Raw genomic sequence first — 21479 nt, forward strand, 5'->3', positions numbered from 1 at the left:
TTTTTTTATAACTTAATTTTATAATTAACATATTCATGTTGCTTGTTTTGTTTGTCCAAAACCCCAAAAATATTTAGTTTACTATCACAGAACACCCAAGAAATCACATAACTAGTGACTTTGGGGCACTTTTGCTTAAAAAAATTACTTTAGTAACTGAAAATCAAAGTGGAAGCTGGTTATTTTCTCTCCATTGACAAATCCATTTATTGAGTAATTGTGTCAGCTATAATACAAATATCTGAAAATTCAAGAATTTTTAGTGTTGCCAAATTGCCTTTGAGTCGTTTTACATCAGTTTGTTGCTTTGTTTGCATACAGCAACAGTTTATCTCTGCTCTCTTGCGTCTCAGTACCGTGGCAACACTACCAGCCCACCAAAGGCGTGGAGGGGGTTCGGGTGGACAAAGACACGAGGCCTGAACTCAGTATGGGGTCATACGAGATCCTCAATTCTCAGAAGGTAAGTTTCACCTTTCACATTTATTAGCTTTGTTTGCATGTTAAGAACAATTTCTACTTCTGCGTCAAATCTGTTTTTTTAGGTACACCGTAGCCTACGCGTAGCCTCTACGCAGTAGTATGAATTGGCCTTTAATCGTACCTGGTCTCTGTGCACATACATCTACTGACGCTACTGGACACTTCTTCAGTGACGTTCCTGGAATCATTGGGTGTTTCAGGTCTTCAGGTTGTTGACCAGTCCTTCGTACTTGGCGAGCTTCCTTTCAAAGGCCTCTTCCAATCGGTCTTCCCAAGGGACAGAACCTTTTGTTTGGTAGACTCTGACAAGAGAACAGCATCTGGTCTTAAGGTGGTGGTCACAATGTGGTTGGGGAACTTGAGTTGCTGCTCCAGGTCCACCAACAGCTGCCAGTCCCTCGCAGTGGCCAGGATGCCTGCAGATGTTTTTGCAGCTGGTCTTGGCTGCTCTCCAGCTCTGATGAAGGTGATGGCTTGTTTGGAGGGGCGGGAGCGCTTGGCCCACTCAACTCCTACAGCAATGGCCTTCAGCACCTGGTCATGTCTCCCCTTGTACCTTCCCTCTCCCAGTGCCTTTGAGCAGCAGCTCAGAATGTGTTCTAGGGTTCCACGCTTGGAGCTTGGTGACTCCACTTTGCCCCATATGTGAAGGTTTGATGGGCTGGGAAGCACATCATATACCGCCTGGATGAGAAACTTGATCCGCTGTGCCTCTGCCTTCCACACGTCACCTTCCTCTCAATTGCGTTCTCCCATCGTATCCAGGCACCCTGTTGCCTCATTCCCACTGTTCTGCAGGTTCTCTCCTCCTGGACTAGGCGGCACCTTTCCTTCCCTTTGGTGGTGTCAGTGTGGGGAGTTGAAAAGGAACCCAGTCCAGTCTCTAATATGGGCTTTGTCAAACATATTTCAATCTGTGTGTGGTGGGAAGCAGCGGTCCGTTTCCCAAAACAGATCTGCTACAGCCTCCAAAAATAGAAATACGTTAATTAGTTTTTATATGGGACACCACATTTGTGATCTCTGTAACCTGATATGATTCAATTATTAGTTAATAAATAGGACATTTATTAGGCAGTAATACAACATATTTGGTCATTCTAGGTCCTCAAATAGGCTGTAACTGTTTACATTATTAAAAGACCTTTTAATAGTCTCAGAATTTCATGGGGAAAGATGCTGTTTGTGTGTAAATGTTTGTAATTCTAGGGTGAACCTGCTGCACTGCTTATAGCCTTAGACGTGTCTGCCTCAGCGCTAAGAGGAGGACATTTGGAGTTTGCAACACAACAAATACTCACTCTGCTCCACTCTCTGAAAAGGTAAAACGCCCTCCCACCTTACTGTACACACACACACACACACACACACACACACACACTCACAGCCTGCTTAGCAGTATCCCTGTGCAGGTTTGTAAATACTGTAGAAACAGGAACAATTGTACATGATGTAGTTTCCAACCAGCAATTTTGAAAGTCTCATCTTATTTGTGTAGGGAGGATGGTGAGGCCACGTCTGACGTCCGTGTTGGTTTGATGACGTATGACAGTAGGATCCACCTGTACGACCTCAGCCCCGCCCTTTCCCGCCCACACATGCTGGTCATCACAGAGACAGACGACCTGCAGCTTCCTGTGAGGGAGGGGCTTCTGGTGCCCCTGAAAGACTGTAAAGATGGTATCGACAGGTAACTGACCATTTTGTCAGATTTATTTTGCAGAGTCTGCATGCTGTGATTCTGCTCATAGTTTCATACATCTTATACGTCATACATCATCTTATAAGTAATATTTTCATTTAATGTATCGAGCTTTAAAAAGCCAGCTCAGTTTTTGCTGTCAGACATCCACTTAGAAAGAATTGAGCCCAGCAGCTAGAGGCAGACAAAAGGTGAAACAGAATTCATGGTCTGGTTTTATGAAGCTCGTAATGTTCTCTCATTTTTTTGCTCTTTCATAAAGGGGGTGTTTAGTATTTACAGATGTTTTGTCTGTACCCAGAAAGTAACAAATACTTCCCTGCAAATAAAAGAGACAGTTGTTTGCTGCTTTGCTGAAAATGATTTCATCACTTTGGTATTCTTTAGCGTAAAGTGATCATATCTGTGTGTGTAGTGTGTTGCAGCTCATTCCTCAGTTTAGTTCAGAGTGTGATGACTCTGGTGGAGTTCCCATGGAGCTGCCTGTCAAAGCAGGACTAGCCGTACTGCAGGTCAGTGAGTCTTCAAAGTTATTTTGGCTGGACAAGGAGGCAGAATATCTGATTATTTTGCAAGCTGTCAGTGATTAGAGGTAGAGATGTTACATCTTCTCTCAACAACTTGACTATCATCAGGGACCTGATATGACTCAAGGGCCGTTTGTTTCTAGGCCCTGAGTTGTCCTGGCAAGCTGCTGATCTTCCATACTGCCCCTCTGATAGAGATGGGACACACAAACACGTCCTCAGGGTTCTTTGGCTCCAACAAACCAAAGGTACGAAACACTCATTCACACACACACACACACACACACACATAGACTCTACAATATACTGTATATACTCCAGTCTCCATAAAATAAATTTCATCTTCCAGTGGGTGCTGCTCTTTAGCTGACGTTCCTGTACAGGTGGGAGGACAAAGCAACAGCAGCATTGGGCAACAAGTATGAAGAGTTTCACAGCTGCATTTTTTCCCTCCTCTCTTGTTTTTCCCTAGTCCATCTTTCAGCCATCAGAGTTAGCCGTCTCATTGGCCAAGGAGTGCGTCAGTCAGGGCTGCGGCGTTCACCTGTTTGTCCTTGCCCAGCAAGATGTGGGCGGGGCTTGGCCGGGACACATTCCATATCTAACAGGTGGAGCTCTGTACACCTACAGCCACCTCCAGGTATATCGACAGCTGCACCCTCTGTATTACTGGATGAAGAAATCAAACTACAACAGTTGATCAGCTGTTGTGTTCTTTTGTTAAAGGAAATACGCTATTCGCTTACTTACTGAGAGATAGATGAGAGGAGTGCTTCCACTTTCATTTCTGTCTGCTAAGAAATGCTAAAAAAAAATAAAGTCTAGAGCCAGAGTACAAAGTACAATATTTTTAACTTGAAAATACAAAAACAGTTGCTTCCTCTTCTTGATAAATAACAGAATAAATAATGAATTGAAAACAGATGAGTTGGCGGTCCAATTGTAGACTAGTATTTTTTTCGTTTCCACTACAGGGTGAATTGGATAGAGAGCGTTTCAGCACCGATCTAAAGAGGATCGTAGAGACGGACACAGGCTACAAGGCTGAGCTCAGGATTTTTGTCAGCAAAGGTGAGATTTTCTTTTTTTATGCACACTGTGTCTTTTAAACATACCTGTGATTCCTCTGTTTGTACCTGTCTCGACAGATTTGCGTGTGTCTGGCTGTTATGGACTTTTTATTCCTGGGCCTAGCCCCGGCCAGGTCCCCATGGCGACTCTTGACTGGCTTACAACGCTGGCTGTGGAGCTCGCACACACCAGAGCTCTGGACGAGGCGAGAGGTGTAGCCATTCAGGTGGGTTGACGTTCACGATCATAGATCAGAAATGGGCTGAAGTTACAGACCTGTGGTCTGTTTTGTTGTTGTTTAACCGTAATCCTCCTCTCTCCCCTCCTGTTTGTCAGGCTGTATTGTCTTACAGCACCCAGACCGGAGACAGGAGGACCAGGGTTCACACTCTGACCCTTCGATGCTCACGTCACCTGCAGGAGATATTCAGGCAGTACCAGGCCCAAACGCTACTCACCTTCTACTGCAAAAAACGTGAGGGTCTTATACTGCAGATAGTGTTTTATTTAGGCATTATACTTTGCAAAAATGCAGTGCTTATTAACATCTGCATCAGTTCTGTTTTAAATAGCAAATTCATATTTAAATATTTTTATCCAATTTGGGAAATGAATAGACAGTACAGTACAAAAATATGTATTGCACTCAATATTCAATATTATCGATATAGTATCAATATTATGTTGAAGTGATAACTTCAGTGCTATTAAACATGTCAGATAAATATTATTGCCTTTATTATGCAAATGCGACCATGATCAACATGATTTATAGATTTCCCCAAAGCTGAGATATTATTATCTATGTTCCTAAAAATTAAGACCATAGCATTTTCCATAATCATAAGAAGGTTTTTTGCAATCTAAAGCCACTTTTAGTTTGGAGTCTAGTTGAATTGTAAATAAAATGTAGAATATAAATTATGAACTGTGTGAAATGCCATTACAGACTGCCTTCCTAGTTCTTCCTTCTTAGTTATGCCATCATAAGTTTACAGTAATTGTCAAAATTAAAAAGAGATTAAATTGAACAATTAAACACGCATTAATTTGTTTGTTGTTGTTTTGGTTGGGGGGGTTTCTGTCTAGTTTACTGTGCAGTGTTGGAGCGCCCCCTACAGGAGCTGAGGGAGGAACTGCAGACGGAGGCAACAGAAGCGCTGGCATCTTACCGCAAACACTGCTGCACTGCTTCAGTGTCTGCTGGACAGGTGAAACATAAAATACACCTCAAAGTTTTAAATCCTTCCACAAATATAACTTTTCCTTTTTCCTATTAAAATATAATATGCGCTTTTGTAAATGTTGTAAATGTCTAAAACATGTAAATCTTGTTATATCCCTCTGTACCTTTAAATTTAAAAAAACCTAACTATGACTGGAGTTCATTTACATCTTTTTGACCATATGAACTGAACTCTGGTGGTGTGTGTGTGTGTGTGTGTGTGTGTGTGTGTCCTGTAGCTGGTTCTCCCTCAGTATCTGCGAGCTCTTCCTGTTTACATCAACAGTCTGAGGAAGAGCGAGGTGCTGCTGCCGGGGCTGAGGAGCTCCGTCCACCAGCGGCTGCAGCAGCGCTGTCAGGTGCTCAGCATGGATGCCTGCAGCACCTCCACACACTTCTACCCTCTGCTGCTGCCTCTGGTCTGTACCATCAACACATGGGAGCTTGTCTTGATCAGATTTAGGATGTATCGTGCTGAAATTCTTCACTACAGAGCTACAGGAATAGTAACCAAAATACTGTATCTGGCAGTCAAAAACCCATGTTGTTTAGGAGGTATCACTGCTGATATGTCATTTAGAGAGTTTCTAAAACAGTGTCAACAAGTCTTTGTTGTCTTAAGTTGAATGATTTAAAGTGGAGCAGGTTCATGTGAGAGATACAGACGTTGATAGTTGGTGTGTGTTGTTGCCTCTTTTTGTGATAACTAACTTCATGCAGGGTTGTTTAAATGTTTATAGGTAGAGAAATAGAGTCAGTAACCCCGTCACTTTCATTGATATTGCACTTTAGCGTTTGTTTTAGCCTTTGTAGCTTTGGCTAGAATGTTTTAAATCAGTAAATATGTGTCAGATGTTCTGGAGAGACTGATTTTAGTGACATTTTCACTCATTTGTAACCTGCAGCCAAACTGTCCAAACCGAGAGGAGGCACTGCGCTGCTCTGCTGCCAGCCTGGAGCCCAGAGGTCTGTATTTGGTTCACACACCCCTCACCCTGCTGCTCTGGGTGGGCACCCAAGTCCCAGTATGCACCCTGGTTGAGCTCTTCAACACCAGCTGCTTCTCCTCCCTGCCCTCTGGAGAGGTAAGAGATTAGACGGATGGAGGTATACACATACAGTACGCTAATACAGTAATGCTGCATCTACCGCAAAGAAAATGCCTTAAATCAAACTGTTCGAATCTTTATAATGGTTCACAAACATTTCGATTTTAAAAATGAAAAAGAATGATTCCTCATCTGCTGCATCTGCTTTCCTATAAAAGTTTCAAGACTTTTCTGGCCGGCCAAAATACGCATGCAGCATCGTGAGGTTCACTGTTTGCTGTCTGTTTCTGATGTTTTTATGCGCATGTGTTCCTTCAGACCAAGCTGCCAGTTCTTGACAATCCTCTGTCCGTCAGTGTTCGATCTCTCATCAACACACTGAACTCCCAGACACCCTGTGCCCGCAAGGTGAGCTGCCGACCGTCCTGCTGTAGCTGAAGCAAAGATGTCATATTTCAACAACAGCCTCATGAGTCAGCCAACAATCTGTGACCTTAAATTACACAGTTGCTGTGTCAGAATGTGAGGTCAGTTAACATCTGCTCAGTTGCCAGCCCGGTGCTTCTCCTTATGCTCAGAAATGTGTTTCTTTATATGTGCTCTAATATCAAATGATACTTTACACTCCATAGCTGGAGACAGAGTGAACACTCCTGCTGTCTGGAGGTGAGGAGATAGTTACAGCAGACCAGCAACATATTGTTACTCAGCATTGGCTACGCTGAGGAATTAGGTAGAATTTTAATCATTTTAATTTCCCAGAAAAAGTTATACAGTATGTATTTAGCTTCAGAAGTTTGATAATCTTCGACCTGTTGCAACGGTATTATTCTTATCTTGTATTTTAACCTTGCTCTGACTTTTAATATTTTATATTTCTGTTTGAGATTATGCGACAAACAAACAAACCTTTACCTCCAAAACTTATTTCATTTGTCAAGGCTTTTTAAGCTAACAGAACCTCTGAAGGTAAATGAGAAAATCATGAAAGAGCTGCAATAATATTCCATTAAAAATAAAGGCGAAACAAAAATATAATTACAGTGAGATATTTACTCAAGATCCCAGCCAGTGCTGAAGCTGTAACCTCCTTGTGCACCGCCCTCCACATCCACGCCAAAGTCCCATCAGGATAAATGAATTACAGCGGGTGCTGACAGATGACGCCGCAGCCACTGACGAGACTGTGTCTGTTTCTCTGTCTCAGCTGTGGGTGGTGAAGCAGGGCGACACCTGCGAGGAGGCCCTGCAGCGCCACCTGGTGGAGGACAAGAGTCCCAACGGGGGAGCGTCCTATGCAGACTTCCTCTACCACCTCCACGTTAACTCTGTCCGGCTTCTGCAGTGACACACAGACATGTTCGGACCTCTCTGGGTGCGTTATCGCCTGCAAAAGACGACTCTGCAGCAGATTTACCACAAAAAAAACTAGACCAGTGGGATCAAAAGTATTACTTTACTGTAAAGTAGAAACGATAAAGGAATGTTGTCAGGCAGTGCATGGGGACATTTTATGAGATATTTATTTATTTCATGACAGCTGTGATACGTGTGATATGTGAGTGACGTGTGCTGTGTTGAATGTGATTCGTGCTGTTCTGAAAATGTGTTTGTTAATTTATTCCTGTGTCATGACAATTCTCTAATCCCTGCCTGAGGTGTGTGTGTGTGTGTGTGTGTGTGAGATGCCCACAGTATGTTCTGTGTGTGCATAATCTCATATAAATAAATAAAGGCTTTAATTGAACCTTGATTGAAGTGTCTTCCAGTGTAGTTCTGCTGAGAAGATTTTTCAGTGTTTCATGATCATCAGTGGAAGAGTTTTCTAATTAATGCTTGAGAGGTGAAGTCGCATCTTAGACGTCATCCCGCAGGATCAGATGAATATGTGACTCAGAAAGCCAAAAGTGCCATTGTCTAATGAGTCCAAGTGGCTAATCAAACTAATTTGCAGGAATTATGTTGCTCCAGGGGTGGAAAGCACTGGAGCATGTTGCTGCAGGGGCTGAGCTGGAAGGGGGTTGGGGGTGTCACAAATTTGATAGGCCAAAGACAAAGCATCTACAGCCATGGTGGAGGTTGAGTGATGTTGTATTTGGGCACAGCAGTGCTTGGAGCTAAAGGCTAACACATCTTAGTTTAGCGAGTTAGCGTGCTAACATTAAACTTAAAGTACCCGGGGTGCCCCTTTTGTTTTGGCCACGATCCAAGTCTGAGTCTGATCCCATAATTGATTAAATATATTTTTGGCACACTAAAATAACAGCTGTAGCTATTTAAAACATTTAAACTCATTTTAACAAGCTGTAAATACTGAGGGTCCTGATTCAAAACTGTAAAGATGACAAACTTAAGTTATTGGTATATTAATGAAAGTTGGATTTTGCCATCAAGTTTCTCACAGAATTATTCTTGATTAGCGACAGCTGATATAATCTGCTGCCAGCGACGTTTATCCAAATGACAAGCAATGCCACTGAATAATTTTTCACATTCACACAATCCTAGTTTTCACTCGCAGTGTAGACCCTGGCTGTCAGCAAGGAGAGCAACGCTACAACACCGACAGGCTGTGGTGGACAAACCACTGTAGAGGCTGCATTTTAGTCGATACCCATCCATGAAAATATGCCTGAATCTGCCCCGATGCCGATCCTCAGGCTCAACTCAGCACAGCCCTACAAAGTACAGCTGAGGATGGTGGAAGTTGCTTTGCAGGTATTTAGTCATAAATCAAAGTGTTGGATGAACTGAAATGTTGACCAGATGATGGCGCTGGAGCACAAGTTAAGGGAACACCAAAGTTATCCTCCGGGCAACATGTTTGTCTGTCTGGCAATTCATCCTGAAGTTGTTGAGATATTTCACTCAGAACCACAAATGTGAACCTCATGCTGGCTCTAGATGAAAAAAGTCGGGAAATAACTAAAGTCAGTAGGCGTCATGCTGTGGGTATCATGAATTTCTGTCCGCCTGTGCGAAGAAATTCAGTCATCCATTAAACACTTGTTGAAATATTTCAGTCTGGACCAAAGTGATGGCTGACCAAGATAGCCAATTAATATTCTTTCAAACTGCTGAAATGAGTCTGTGTGGTTAGGATGCTGCTGGAATATGTTTTGGGGGAAAACAAACCCTCCTAACTGTTGGTTGCAGTTCAACTTTGATGCACAAAAATTGACTTAAATGTAATTTTCTTGCAAGGTGCAGTCTTAGACGGAAGTGCTATAGAGAAAGAAAAGGTGTTTTGATGGTGATTTGATTTACCGTCACTTTTTTTCATCTGATAAATCATTAAACGGAAGTCAGAGTCAATACAGACTTTTTTCTTTTCTTTTTTTTTTTAGATTAACGTTTCCAAATGCATTACAGTTAATTTTATCTCCCCAGTCTCATCTTTACTTTGTGATCTCTGCCAAACCCTGATCACACAGCTTTTATTTTTGGATTTAGTTGCTTTGTATCTTCCCAAATTCATACTATTCAAGTATGATCACTGTCTATGACAGTCTGCGAGGCCTCAGTAATCACCATCTGGAGCTTACATGATGTCCTCTGTGCAGTTTTTATATACAGCACCATGTCACAGCTTCATGCGCACTCTGAAAAAACAGACCACAACACTTCAAATAAGTTATTTTGTTTCCTTCCGAAAACCTGCCAGCCATTTAGTTAATGTCTGTGTGCTTGTTGGCAGTGTGTAGGATGTCCTGGTTTGTTGAATTTGTATCCTCAAGCATTTTTGGATGCAGCCCAGCTAGATTGTGGTGGGATCATGCTGACTGAGAGGATGTGGGCTGCCGGAGCAGAAGTTAAACTACAGGAGCTCTATCTTTGACACTTTATTTTAAATCAAAGAGAAAGTTTTTCTTGTCTTGAAGAATTTAAAATATGCATTAAATAGATCAAATCAATGAAGAGAGATGACACCGTGTCAAGATAATGTAGACTGTACTCATGTTCTTGGTAATACGTCTACAAATGTGAACACGAAGAGGAGTTTATATTCTACGATTACACATATCACACGTGTTGTTTAAAAGTGATTATGATAGTATTTAACTAAAATAATATTATACAAACATATACATTTTAATACAATTGATGGACACCTTCCAGCATTGCATACGTGTTGACAAGTGTAGAGGAGGATTTGAAACAACATTTAGACAATAATGTGAACAGTTAAATGACAAAAACAGTGACAACATGTGTTTTTGTGTTAATCCTGTGTTTTTTTACAGTTTGGTTGGTTGGCTGTAAACACTCTTCTAGGTTGTTGGGTTTGCTTCGACCCCTGAGTGCACAAAGAGCAGAAAGCAATTTTGCATTGTGATATACTTTTTACATTTGAACACAATGCAATTAACATGCAACTGAATATTTATCATGCAATGAAATCCAAATTCTGATGCCTATTAGTTATTAGTATTTACATACTAATAACTAATAATAATATTGCTATAGTGGCCCATTTCTCTGCGTCCTGAATTTAATAGTGATATTTGACTGTATTTTCTGCAGAGCTACCAGAGCTTCTGTCTCAATTATGTCTTTCTGAAATTAATTTCGGGTTTAATATAAAAGTCTTTCTGCAATGTTTTGTGGATTAAACCGTGTCACCTGCTTGAATCCAGATAAACACCTTCATCCACAGCACACATGGCGGCACGCTTTGAAGGCACAAACCAGCTCACTCATATTTGACCCTATTTGGAAATACGCACCGTGCAGCCGGGAGGTGTGTTCGATTGCGTTGCCGCGCTTTGCCGTTGCGCGGTGTGTCCACCAGAGAGCGATTCCTCCACCGCAGCTGAGCAGTGAAGCTGCAACCAAATCAAGCGGACTTTGTCAAGTCAGGCAGCCTTATCCGCACAAGACCGGAATATAAGTGTTTTTTGCCTTCAAAATAAAGTGCAAACTTGCCGCTAAAATGACTAAAACTATTAAAGCACAGAAATTCTCAAGTAGAAAAGGGCGGGTAAACTATAACATCCTCTTAATTATCATTACAAATTCAAATAAATAAATAAAAATATTAAAGCAAAGACTTTCTCAAGTAGAAAAGGGCGGGTCGGTGATCATTACAAATTCAAATAAATAAATAAAAATATTAAAGCAAAGACTTTCTCAAGTAGAAAAGGGCGGGTCGGTGATCATTACAAATTCAAATTACTAAATAAAAATATTAAAGTAGTTCCATCTGGAAAGTGTCCCGGGCAAAACTTTTTTTTTTTCAACGGAAACGGTGGTGTTGCCTCGAACACCCTGGGTGAGTTCAATCTCAAAACGTTTTGAGATTGGGGTTACCTCCCCCAGGAAATTTTGATCATTAAACACTTAATTTCCTGCATTCTGGTTTCTGCACCAATTTACGGTGGAAATGTTTTTATTTATGTAAAAGGAAACACAAAATTCAGGTAGCACGTGACATTACAAAATATATAATAGAATCTAAGTCAGTGCAGCTCTCAGGCATTCTGTGTTGCTTTCAGGTCTGTTTCTCCTGTAGATCAACTTTTATTGTGTAATATCATCTCTGCTGAGGCAACACATGTAGGCATGATTTAATCTTTTCTCCTCTTTTGTCATGTTCACAGGGAGAGAACAGAAACTTGGCCAAAAAGAAATTGTTAAAGATACTGATTGGTGCTGCACATTTTTGTGTCATTTTTTAATCAGTAGCTTGTTTTTTTGGCTGAAGTTATTTTTGGCCAATGCACATTTGTTTCTTCTATAGTTTAATTGCATTGCATGTTCTCTTCATGTGCAAATAAACCTTTCTAAAGGCAATTTCATTTGTTCTTTAACTGCTAGCTATATTTTATTGTATTTATATGTTATATTTTAACAAATTATGCTTTAAAAAAGTGATGGGGACAAAATCAGCCATGTCAAAAAGTGTTGGGGACATGTCCCCAGCGTCCCCAGTATGGAGCTGAGCTCCTCTCAGAGCAAGGTGAGCTAGATAGCCTAACCGCCATACCATTTCATAAGTTTAACTAAGAGCAGCAGGAATGTACTATATGTCACAGTCAATAAAAGAACTGAAAGTTATGGTTATTAATTAATATAGGAATTCTGTAGTTTTTTAATTTACAGCTCAATTAACAGAACCCACAAACATATTATTAAATATTATGCACACAAGATAATAAAACAACTAGCTAGTTAAAAAAGATTTTTGGGGCTTCAAGGGCTCCATTTTAAATTAAATTATCATCAGAGTCAATTCAACAACCTCCATAAAAACGGCACGTTTTATTGAAGTCCTAATAATGAGCATTTTAATTTCAAAGCTGCGTTTTATTCTGGAAATCCCAGCAGCAGGAAGTGACTTTACTTTGGTGGGCCAGCTTGACTACGGCTCGGTTGAGCGCGGTCGCTGTCAGATGTTGGTGGAGAGAGACGGAGAGTGAACACCCACCCTGGTCGCTTCGTCTTGTCCGTATCGAACCCTCCTTCTCTCGGCGCCTGCAACAAGGCACTTCACCGCTCCTCCGGCCGTCTAGCTGCTGGGCGGACCTGTTTTTCAAACGCACATTTAGCGCCTTGTAACCGCAGTTTTTTTTTTTTTTTCCCCCGGAGCTGTCAAAGTAGAAGCAGCGAGAGACAGGGGAGCGACATGGCCACGACAACCTGTACGCGATTCACAGACGAGTATCAGCTATACGAGGAGCTGGGGAAGTGAGTACCAGCTGTTTTAATGAGTTTGTGTCCGCTTGTTTGTGGGAGGGTTGTAAAGTGTGAGGTGGATAAAGAGCAGAAAGGCTGGTTTCCACAGGCAGTGCAGAGCTGAGCTGAGCGTCTGTGCAGCTCAGCAGTGCTGTGTGTGTGTGTGTGTGTGTGTGTGTGCGCGCGCGCTCTCAAAATATGCAGCTCTCTCTTTCTCAGTCAGTGTCTCACACACAGATTCCTCTTCTCAGAATATTTTGACATGTACGTTTCGAGATTTTCAAAAACAAAAGAACAAAAACTGGCAACAATATTTGCACTTACATGTTTGTTTCACCTTGAAATGCAGAGAGACGTCAGAAATGTCTTGTGGTGCAGCTATTTGAACCACAGATGAATAGGAAGGAGACTGCGGTTCATTAAAAGTATTTCTGTTTTCTCTATAAGTAACAATTTTTAGGCCTTTACAGGGAGCTTGCATTCAGAGCTCTTCAGATGTGGTGAATACAGTGGATATGTGTGTGAAGTCTTTATGGCTGCTCACATGACGGTTTCTGAGTGGTTTGACCAGATATCCTCTCCAAGAGTCATTAGATGTCATCTGCAAAGATAGAAAGCAAAGTTCTGTACAAATAAATCCATCCTTGTGGCCATTTTGATATTTTTCTTTATTGTCTTTCTGAAAACCTAGTTTTCATTTGACCTACTTTTTTTTTTTTCATTTAAAATGTGACACTAACGTCATCTAGATGTACATGTGTTATGTAGAAGTAGTTTTACAGGTCTTTTTTGTTGCACATTTTGGGAAGGAGTGGCAACTCTCTCTGCCTTTTTTTTTTTTGCTTCATTGTGGTGGCAGATAACACAAGATAAGACATTCTGCACACACCGTCCGTCTCCGTTTAACTGTATTAAATGTGTGCATGCACACATTTCTTTGTTAGAGGATCTCTAATGTCTTGGAACAGACACAGTTTGTCCTATCCATGAACCATGTCAGTCATAAATTCTGCTGTAGCACCACAGGAGATTGAAAAACAGCTTGAATGTCATAAAGTCACTTAGTCCTCTCTCTGTTCATAATAAGTATGAGCTCCCTGTACAACATGAATGTTAGTCATTGTGATCATCATAAGAGATGAAAACTGAACATGAAGGTCAGTGAGGTCACCAAACGCACCTCTGAGCACTGGAGACGTAGTTTCAGTCTCTGTGCTGCAACATTATAGTTGTTCTGTCATTACGACGGGGCAGGGGAGGAAGGAACAATAAAGAAATCACTCCTCATCAGACGTGCATCGTTTACACGGCTGACGTAGAGAGTCGTGCATCTCGCTGCTGTTGTTTCATTATCATGCACATCACTCGTTATTTACTGATAGCTTGATTGTCCCCTTACTGTTTTTTTTACAGCCACCACGGGCATGATAATTGCAACAGCAAAATATTTAAAACACATTGTACAACCCAGTATTTATGGGTTTCATGGATTAAAGGTTAGGCTCAGGCAGGATAATTAATGCACGATGAAACGGCAAACTTTGGGGAAGGGGGGTTTGCTTGTTTGTTTGTTTTGTGGATGTACCCACTTACCTTCAACCTGCTGTTTTGCTGTGTTTCCCAGAATGCCTTTTGACAACCTGAGAGAGAATGAGCATCCATTTATTGCTTGATTTATTGTCAGGTCTCGATACTAAATATTTTGCACAAGGACTGACTAATAAAAAGTTAATTAAATGTTTTAAACTGCTTGCATTGAGTGTTTGCGTAGAATTTGATCATTTGCAAAGTTAAAAGGCCTCCAAAACAGCAGTCAGACCATCTGTTGACACTTAAACTTGCTTTTGAAAGTGGGTTTCGTATATATTTTAAGGTGTTAACAGGTCTTAACGGCAGCTAATGTGACATCTGATCTCTTCTGAGGCAGGTGTAACTCACATCTGTGGCAAGTCAACTGACATTATTAGATTTTAAATTAATAAATATGCCAAGAGAAAATTAAGGGGGGGGGGCCCTGTTGCCTCTGAAATGCGGCTGAACAATTAAACAAAATCTTATTGAAATTGCAACATGGCCTAGGGCAAAATGTGTGTCAAAATCCCATGTCGTGCTGCAGAGATGTCCTGGCCTACACATCATATTCTACAGACTTGACCTGATACAGATCCTTGCAATAATCACCTGAATATGTTTTTCAGTGAAATGAGAATAGGGATGTAAAAATCATCGTAGCGCAAATGCAATATCAGTCAAAATAATTGCAAATAGATCTTTTTTCAAAATCGTTTAGCGATACTTTGAAAAGATAGTAACTTGCTGCAGTGAGCTACAAGTTAGCTAGTTGTAATCAGCTATGTCTGCCTACAGTGGTTATGAGCAACAAACATCTAACTGCCCTAGTAAACAGAGCCTGACCGATAAATCGGTGTGCCACTTATTATGCATTAATAATATGAGCTAATTTCAGATACATCGTTGTTTATAACAGCCGATAAATGACCGTTAAAAAAGAAGCGTAAAGACCGATCCTTCAGTCATGTTATGAGGGTTGTGATTGCACAGTTTGTCCACCAGAGGGCGCTCTGCAGCTCCTCTGTTGGCAACACAGGTGTGGTTGGAATCCACAAAACTTTGTTAGGGATAATCTAGTTTATGTTATGTGTTTTGAAAAAGAAGAAGAATATCGGCAGATGTATCGAAATATTGTATGTTCGTTAATCTTAACAGACCCATATCGGTCGGGCTCTACTAGCAACACACGAAAGCTGTATATTTTACATTGTATTGGCATATTTGTGTGAAAATATATTGTTTGGAACAGACTGAACATAAGGATTGATATCAGAAAGGGGAGTCGGGCTGTAATGAACTGAGAATTGTGTGTTTTGGTGTAGCTCAAAACCACAGACTGATTTAAAACACTGCGTCCCAGCCGTGCTCGTTCCCTCCCATAAGTAATAAATATTCTTAGCAGGGAAGGTTTTGCCTGTCTGACTCCGATATATCCCATCCCCAGTGAGACCTCACGTTCCTTTCTCTTGATTTAAAAATACATTGTGAAGAATGCAACTGATCAGATGTGTAGGCCTCACTACAGTACACTGCCGTCAAAAGCTCTGGCTTTGAAGCTCTCTGTGCGAAAAAGATTAATCTGCACGCCCTGCACTGCAAAATATCTTTCATAGAGCACTCTTATTATCCACCCAGTCACATGAGGTTCGGAGGAAAGAGCGCAGGTGTGATTGGCTCGGCACCCTCATGATAACGCTCTCTGTAACTTTGTTATACTAATCCAACATCTGAGGAGGAGAGCTAATTGTTCTCTCTCTCTAAGGGTGTCACTTCCTTAGCAGGGCTTGTGACATTTAAGCACTGTGTCTTTACTTTAGTATGTTTAGCCCATTTATTACAATATAATATCTACCATACTTAACTATAATCACCACAGCATGCATCAGCAACAATGTTAAGTACTGTACATGTGATTTACTAAATGGGATGAGCTATGCTAAAACACTGGTATGGTTGTTTAAAATGACTTCAGTGGTTTTATTAAATGTTTGTGCCATAGGGTTTCAGAATGTTTATATATTATTTCCCATATCTGCCAGAAAATAAAATGTTAGAAAGATAATCAAATATATATATTTCCTCATTTTAATTCTTGATAATTATAATTTTAAAAACAACATCCTGCAAACCATGCACTCAAGAAGCATTTTCATGTCTAGGAACAATAATATAAACAGCCATGCAGCCTTGAATGTAGCTTCCTGTCACAGTTACTCACTGAGAAACACACCCAAGGGCACCTCTCAAACGTCTGCCCTAAAAAGAAATGTGTAACAGCAGAAAGATTAAGAAAAACTCATTTTTTTTCCTTTTACGGTTTTTATATCACCCTGTTTAGAATCAAGGTTTTACAGTGTGCATTCACTAATCCTACAGTGCGTAATTCTTCTACATCATTGGCACCTTGTGAGGCCGTAACCAGAAGCTCAGAGTTATCCGGTTACCACGCTTGACTGCTGAAGGCACCAATGTTTTTCAAAAATAATTTGAGGTCCATTTAAATCCCTCCCTGTCTGTCCACTTTCTAGGTGTCAAACCAGACTTTGAAAAGCAGTGATTCATGACCTTTTACTTTATTTAACTCTGTGTGTGTGTTAAAGCATATTTAGCTCCTATGCTAGAAACTTACCTCACGGAGTGTGAACTTTCCAGGCACTGCTTTGGAGCTTGGTGTCAGTAATGTATGTCTTTTCTGTGTGTGTGCGGTAGTGATTGGTGTCGCCCCTGTAGTGCTTGGACACAACTGTGTGTTGCTTTTAGGTCTTATTTTGCCACAATGCGCGTGGTCACTAAAGAAAAGACAGTCCTGACCCTGAGATAGGGCATTTTAAACTTTTAATCAGGTGCTGAAACAGTATTGAAACACCCTGTGAATTCTGCTGGGGTTTGTGTCTCCACATAGATGTTTCTGCTCAGTGTCAGCTCATCAGGTCAGCTCGTCTCTCAACTTTCCCCTTTGACCCTGACCTTGTTGCTTGTCTGTAACTGTCTCAGTGTGGAGGCAGACCAGTGGCACCAGTTAACCTTTTACTGTCAAAAGTGGCAGTAAGACTGGGGCAGATCTAACTAAACAGGCCAGTTCTCTGCAGAGTGGGTTAGGGTCAGTTCTGGATACTCATATTTTTGTGTTGAGACTGCTGATATTCGGGATGTTGAAATGTGACATTTCTATGGCAAAATACATCTAGATATTCAGTATTTCCAGTCAGTTTTTGTTTACATTTTCACGTTACAAGACACAGACACAGTGGATACTTTGCAAGCTCGGACCAGGTAAAGCGACAGTGAACACACCAGCGCAGATGTTTTCATAGGCTACGTCATTAACAAGCCTTCAACACATGTGGTGCACCTGCTGCTGTAAACCGAATCCCGGGTGGAAAAATCCAGAAGAAGACGTTCTGTGTCTTTTCGGTGACTTTATTAAACTTAGAGAAGGTCAACAAAGTGGACGCATACAGGGAGAGAGAGGTGCAGCAGAGGTGTGTGAGTGTGGGGAAAGTAGAACTGAGGGGAAAGGGAGCAGATTTAATTAGTGAGTAAACGCTAAAATATGGTGGAGAATAAATTAGATTTAAAATAGGGAAATAAGAAATAAGCTACTAGAAATTGAAAATATACCCCGCTAACACCACTCTGATAATAATAATTTTCCATTATATGATGATGCAATGAGAGAAGCACAGAAATATGGTATCAATTGGACCCCCGGTATCAACCTGTTTGTCTTTGGGGTGTGACAGAGTTGTCCACTGATAATAGTAAATGCCTTTTCTGTGTTTTTACAGGGGAGCCTTTTCAGTGGTGCGCAGGTGTGTTAAGCTGTGTACAGGACAGGAGTATGCTGCAAAAATAATCAACACCAAAAAGTTATCTGCAAGAGGTAAGCACGTCCATACTGTATTTCCGGATCATTCCGTCAGAGCACAACACTGGAGATGAGACCCATGTGCTCTGCTCTGAAACCAAAACTGTATAGCTGAATTTCACTGTTATGTCATTTACTAAAAGTACAATGTGTAACCATTCAAGAATGACTAATTTGTTCATAGTTCCTCTGTCCCAGTGGTCACCTCCCCACCTGCAGTGTAGACAGTTATATAAGCGGTCTCTAACAGCAATTACCCTCTCAGATGGTGCTGCGTAGGACAACATTTTATCACACTGGGGTCTGTGTATGAGAAATGGAGGGCAACGGAACAGTTACAGAAGCTTGTGATAGCAAAGTAGAAACGCAGCTACTGTTGTACTGCGATCGCCTCTGGTGATGGCCCTACAGAGGGCTTTTCTGAACACCAGGCTCAACTTTTACACACCCCCTGTTTCGTGGAGATGCCACTCATTCTAATTGATGAATCCAGTAGTTTTAATGCTATGTCATGCAATAAAGGTTCCCATCATCAGATGGGCTCTCAAAGTACCCAGGGGACGCATGGCTGGGGCGGGGCTAGAATTCTCATCCATCCCATAAGCAAAACCTCCTTCTTGGCCCAATTGGTTTTGTTTGTATGTAAGTGTATACTTGCCCACACAACCTTTACTGGCGGGTTGGAGTTGAACTGGTGGGGATAGCTTGATACGTCCTCCCATCGAAGTTTATGACTGACAGGTAAAAAGAAGCGAATGGTGACACCATGTGTCACAGACGGATCACATTTTGACTTATGTTTTGCAGAGCAACACAGCAGTAATGATATGTAATGTAAAGGGAATTCTGCAATCCAAAGTGTCCAAAGCTGAAAATCAGAAACATAAAATGTGTAGAAAATAGTAGATATATTTGGGTTTTGGACTGTTGGACAGACAAACAAATCACTTTGAAAGTGTGAAATTGGGCTCTGGGAAATTGTGATTGGCATTTGTTGCTATTTCTGACATTGTATTGATGATGCATGTACTAGAGCTACAGTCGAGAAGAATCCTTCTTACATTTTGTCAGCCGATTCACTGCACTTTCTTTTTACGTTGGCTGCTCAGACACTAAGCACTGGTGATGAATTCTAGTGAAGTCTGCTGAACTAGGCTACTTCTGAATCCAACGCTGGTACAACCTCTCCTGTTGTCCAGCGTGAGGAACTCTTCGGCGCAGTCAGTAGACAGACAAGACAAAGTGCACTAGGATTTTAAAACTACACTATGACCAGCGTTTCTTCGAACATGAGACTCATGTATGCTATAATATGAATTTAATATAATATGAGTTTAATATGAGATGGCTGCTCTGCAAATCAGCTGAACACACACTAAATGGGCAGGGGAGTGAATAGTAGTGAGTAAAATAACATTTTTGATCTCTCTGCGTGGCTGAAAGATTTCCTCCTCTTGGTACCACCAACGCATCCTGCCACTGTAGGAAAGGTTAATCTCTATTGCTTTTCCTGGTACTTTTCCATTTAAATAATCACTACATGGAGAGACTTTTGTAAAAGCACAAAAGGCTCTTGAGTTTTTAAATGTTAATTACTTCTAAATTTGGTGATGAAAAGCTTCCTGCACTGTTACACTGATTTTAAATAACTGGGAAAAAAGCTCAGCTAAATGCTTCAAATGTAATGTACTAGGCTTGGATGGTATCTATTTTTTCATACATTCATACCATCCTGACATTTCACATGATGATTTTTGTGGGGGAAAAAAATAAAAACTGAGCTGCTGGCAATAGAAGCCATTGTAGCATGCTGGAGTGTTTCTACTTTAACCACTTGTTTAGCGCCCCAGAATCATTTCACGTGGCGCTACTTAGCCAATCAGATCTGTGCATTGCGAGTCAGCTCAGTGAGTGAGATACTCCCTGTGGGGAGACGAGATGGGAGACAATCGCAGAAATAAGTGAGTCAGAGAAGCAATTTCACATGGCGTGCTCCACAAGACAGCAAAAAGAGAAATCAAGCATGGACAGACTCATGTTCGTTCTTCCCACCGGCAGACTGTGGCAGTTATTAAAAGCGGAAATGTGAAGCGCCACTAACGTTATGAGAAAAAGTACAGAGCAGCTTCAAGCAAACATACCCACTGAAATCCAAACTGAGGGCACAACAGAAAATAAACATCTACGATCAGTCCACCGGAAAGAGGCTGATAACGCCCAAGTCTATAATGTAAAAATGTTTTACTAAATAAAAAAAGACATTTCAAGCACCTTAATTAGTGTCATGCTGTGCAGCCAGTAACGGTTTAAGTCAAAGCCAAGGCTAAATGCCATGGCTATGAAGACCAATCCGGCAGCACAGTGGCTGCTGTGGCTCTTCTTGCCCGGTGTAAATCTCCTGCCGCCCCTGCAGCCTCGTAACTGGAGCCCCACTGTCTGGGTCCTGCCAGGTGGCACCACACTTGACTATTAACTGGCCTTCACACACGCACACAAGCAGTGTCCCTGTTTGTGTTTGAAAACACTGAGTGTGGCAAAATAGGCATTAGCAGAGGGCATCAACCTAGAATGTGTGGCCATAACTGTTGTCTCTTAAATGTTACTCTCAATTACGACTGTAGGACTTGTCAGAATGGAGACACTTGGAAACAGTGTAGTGTTACTACATAAATTAGATAATGGTGTAATGCACTTTCGGCATTGTATTTCAACATACTATTTCCAGCTAATGAATATTGCAACAATCATAAAATTTTGTACAGTGAAAATACACATGGATTTTTCAGCCTTTTAAGAGGTTTGTAGAGGATATCTTTTTCAGCTGTTTCAGCTTTCTTACTTGGCCATGACCAAAAATCATGGTTCAGCTTTAATGTTTTTGGTTCACGGTTGGACAAGTGGGTCAGAAATCTACTTGTCCAGAGCAACAGCAGAGCGTACACTACCTGCATTACAGCAGACAGAAACATTTTGGGACTAACTGGTGAACATAGTGAAGCATTTGGCAGCTAACAACCTAGATGCGACCCTCAGGAGCTGGTAGATACTAAAAACAGAGCTAAAGAGAACATTTGCCAGGTGACCAGAAACAAAATATCAGTTCTTGCAGGTTTAAAGTGTTTGTCTTTCTCAAATTGATCCATTAGTTAACCATCTTAACGTCCAGCATGTTCAGTTTTTACTTTTGTGCTACTGTCATGTAATATTTTCATAGTGCTGGGTTGTGTGTCCTCAACAACATGGAAAAAACTAGAGCTTGTATTAGAATTTTACTTTATATCAAAACAAAGAAATAAAAGAGAAAAAA

At 41.2% G+C, this 21479-nt stretch overlaps 2 protein-coding genes and 1 long non-coding RNA gene across 8 annotated transcripts in view; 2 read left to right on the top strand and 1 right to left on the bottom strand.

The window, feature by feature from the left end:
- The window catches only part of si:dkey-13n15.2 (protein transport protein Sec24C), a 13019-nt gene extending 5209 nt beyond the window's left edge, over positions 1–7810 (top strand). For 2 of the 4 annotated variants that reach the window (XM_046035931.1, XM_046035930.1), the window contains 13 exons: positions 1693–1805; positions 1982–2173; positions 2601–2697; positions 2856–2960; positions 3185–3352; positions 3687–3783; positions 3861–4009; positions 4120–4258; positions 4873–4994; positions 5248–5427; positions 5914–6093; positions 6376–6465; positions 7265–7810. In XM_046035931.1, the coding sequence (XP_045891887.1) occupies positions 1693–1805; positions 1982–2173; positions 2601–2697; positions 2856–2960; positions 3185–3352; positions 3687–3783; positions 3861–4009; positions 4120–4258; positions 4873–4994; positions 5248–5427; positions 5914–6093; positions 6376–6465; positions 7265–7405 (1773 nt within the window). In that variant the 3' untranslated portion in view covers positions 7406–7810. Of the gene's footprint in view, positions 1–1692; positions 1806–1981; positions 2174–2600; positions 2698–2855; positions 2961–3184; positions 3353–3686; positions 3784–3860; positions 4010–4119; positions 4259–4872; positions 4995–5247; positions 5428–5913; positions 6094–6375; positions 6585–6689; positions 6722–7264 lie in introns of those variants that run through there. The other 2 variants (XR_006822622.1, XR_006822623.1) reach the window with 2 other exon arrangements.
- Positions 7811–10169: 2359 nt separating this feature from the next.
- On the bottom strand, positions 10170–12856 carry LOC123959997. Its single transcript, XR_006822417.1, has 3 exons — positions 12485–12856; positions 10785–10883; positions 10170–10354 (listed from the first exon to the last, which is right to left on the bottom strand). It is a non-coding gene; the product is annotated as an uncharacterized LOC123959997 (long non-coding RNA).
- Positions 12445–21479, top strand: part of camk2b1 (calcium/calmodulin-dependent protein kinase (CaM kinase) II beta 1) — a 78145-nt gene continuing 69110 nt past the window's right edge. For all 3 annotated transcript variants that reach the window (XM_046034424.1, XM_046034427.1, XM_046034428.1), the window contains exons 1-2: positions 12445–12744; positions 18093–18187. In XM_046034424.1, the coding sequence (XP_045890380.1) occupies positions 12683–12744; positions 18093–18187 (157 nt within the window). In that variant the 5' untranslated portion in view covers positions 12445–12682. The remainder of the gene's footprint in view (positions 12745–18092; positions 18188–21479) is intronic.

This window comes from Micropterus dolomieu, linkage group LG21 (assembly GCF_021292245.1).
Source record: "Micropterus dolomieu isolate WLL.071019.BEF.003 ecotype Adirondacks linkage group LG21, ASM2129224v1, whole genome shotgun sequence".
NCBI classification, from domain to species: domain Eukaryota; kingdom Metazoa; phylum Chordata; class Actinopteri; order Centrarchiformes; family Centrarchidae; genus Micropterus; species Micropterus dolomieu.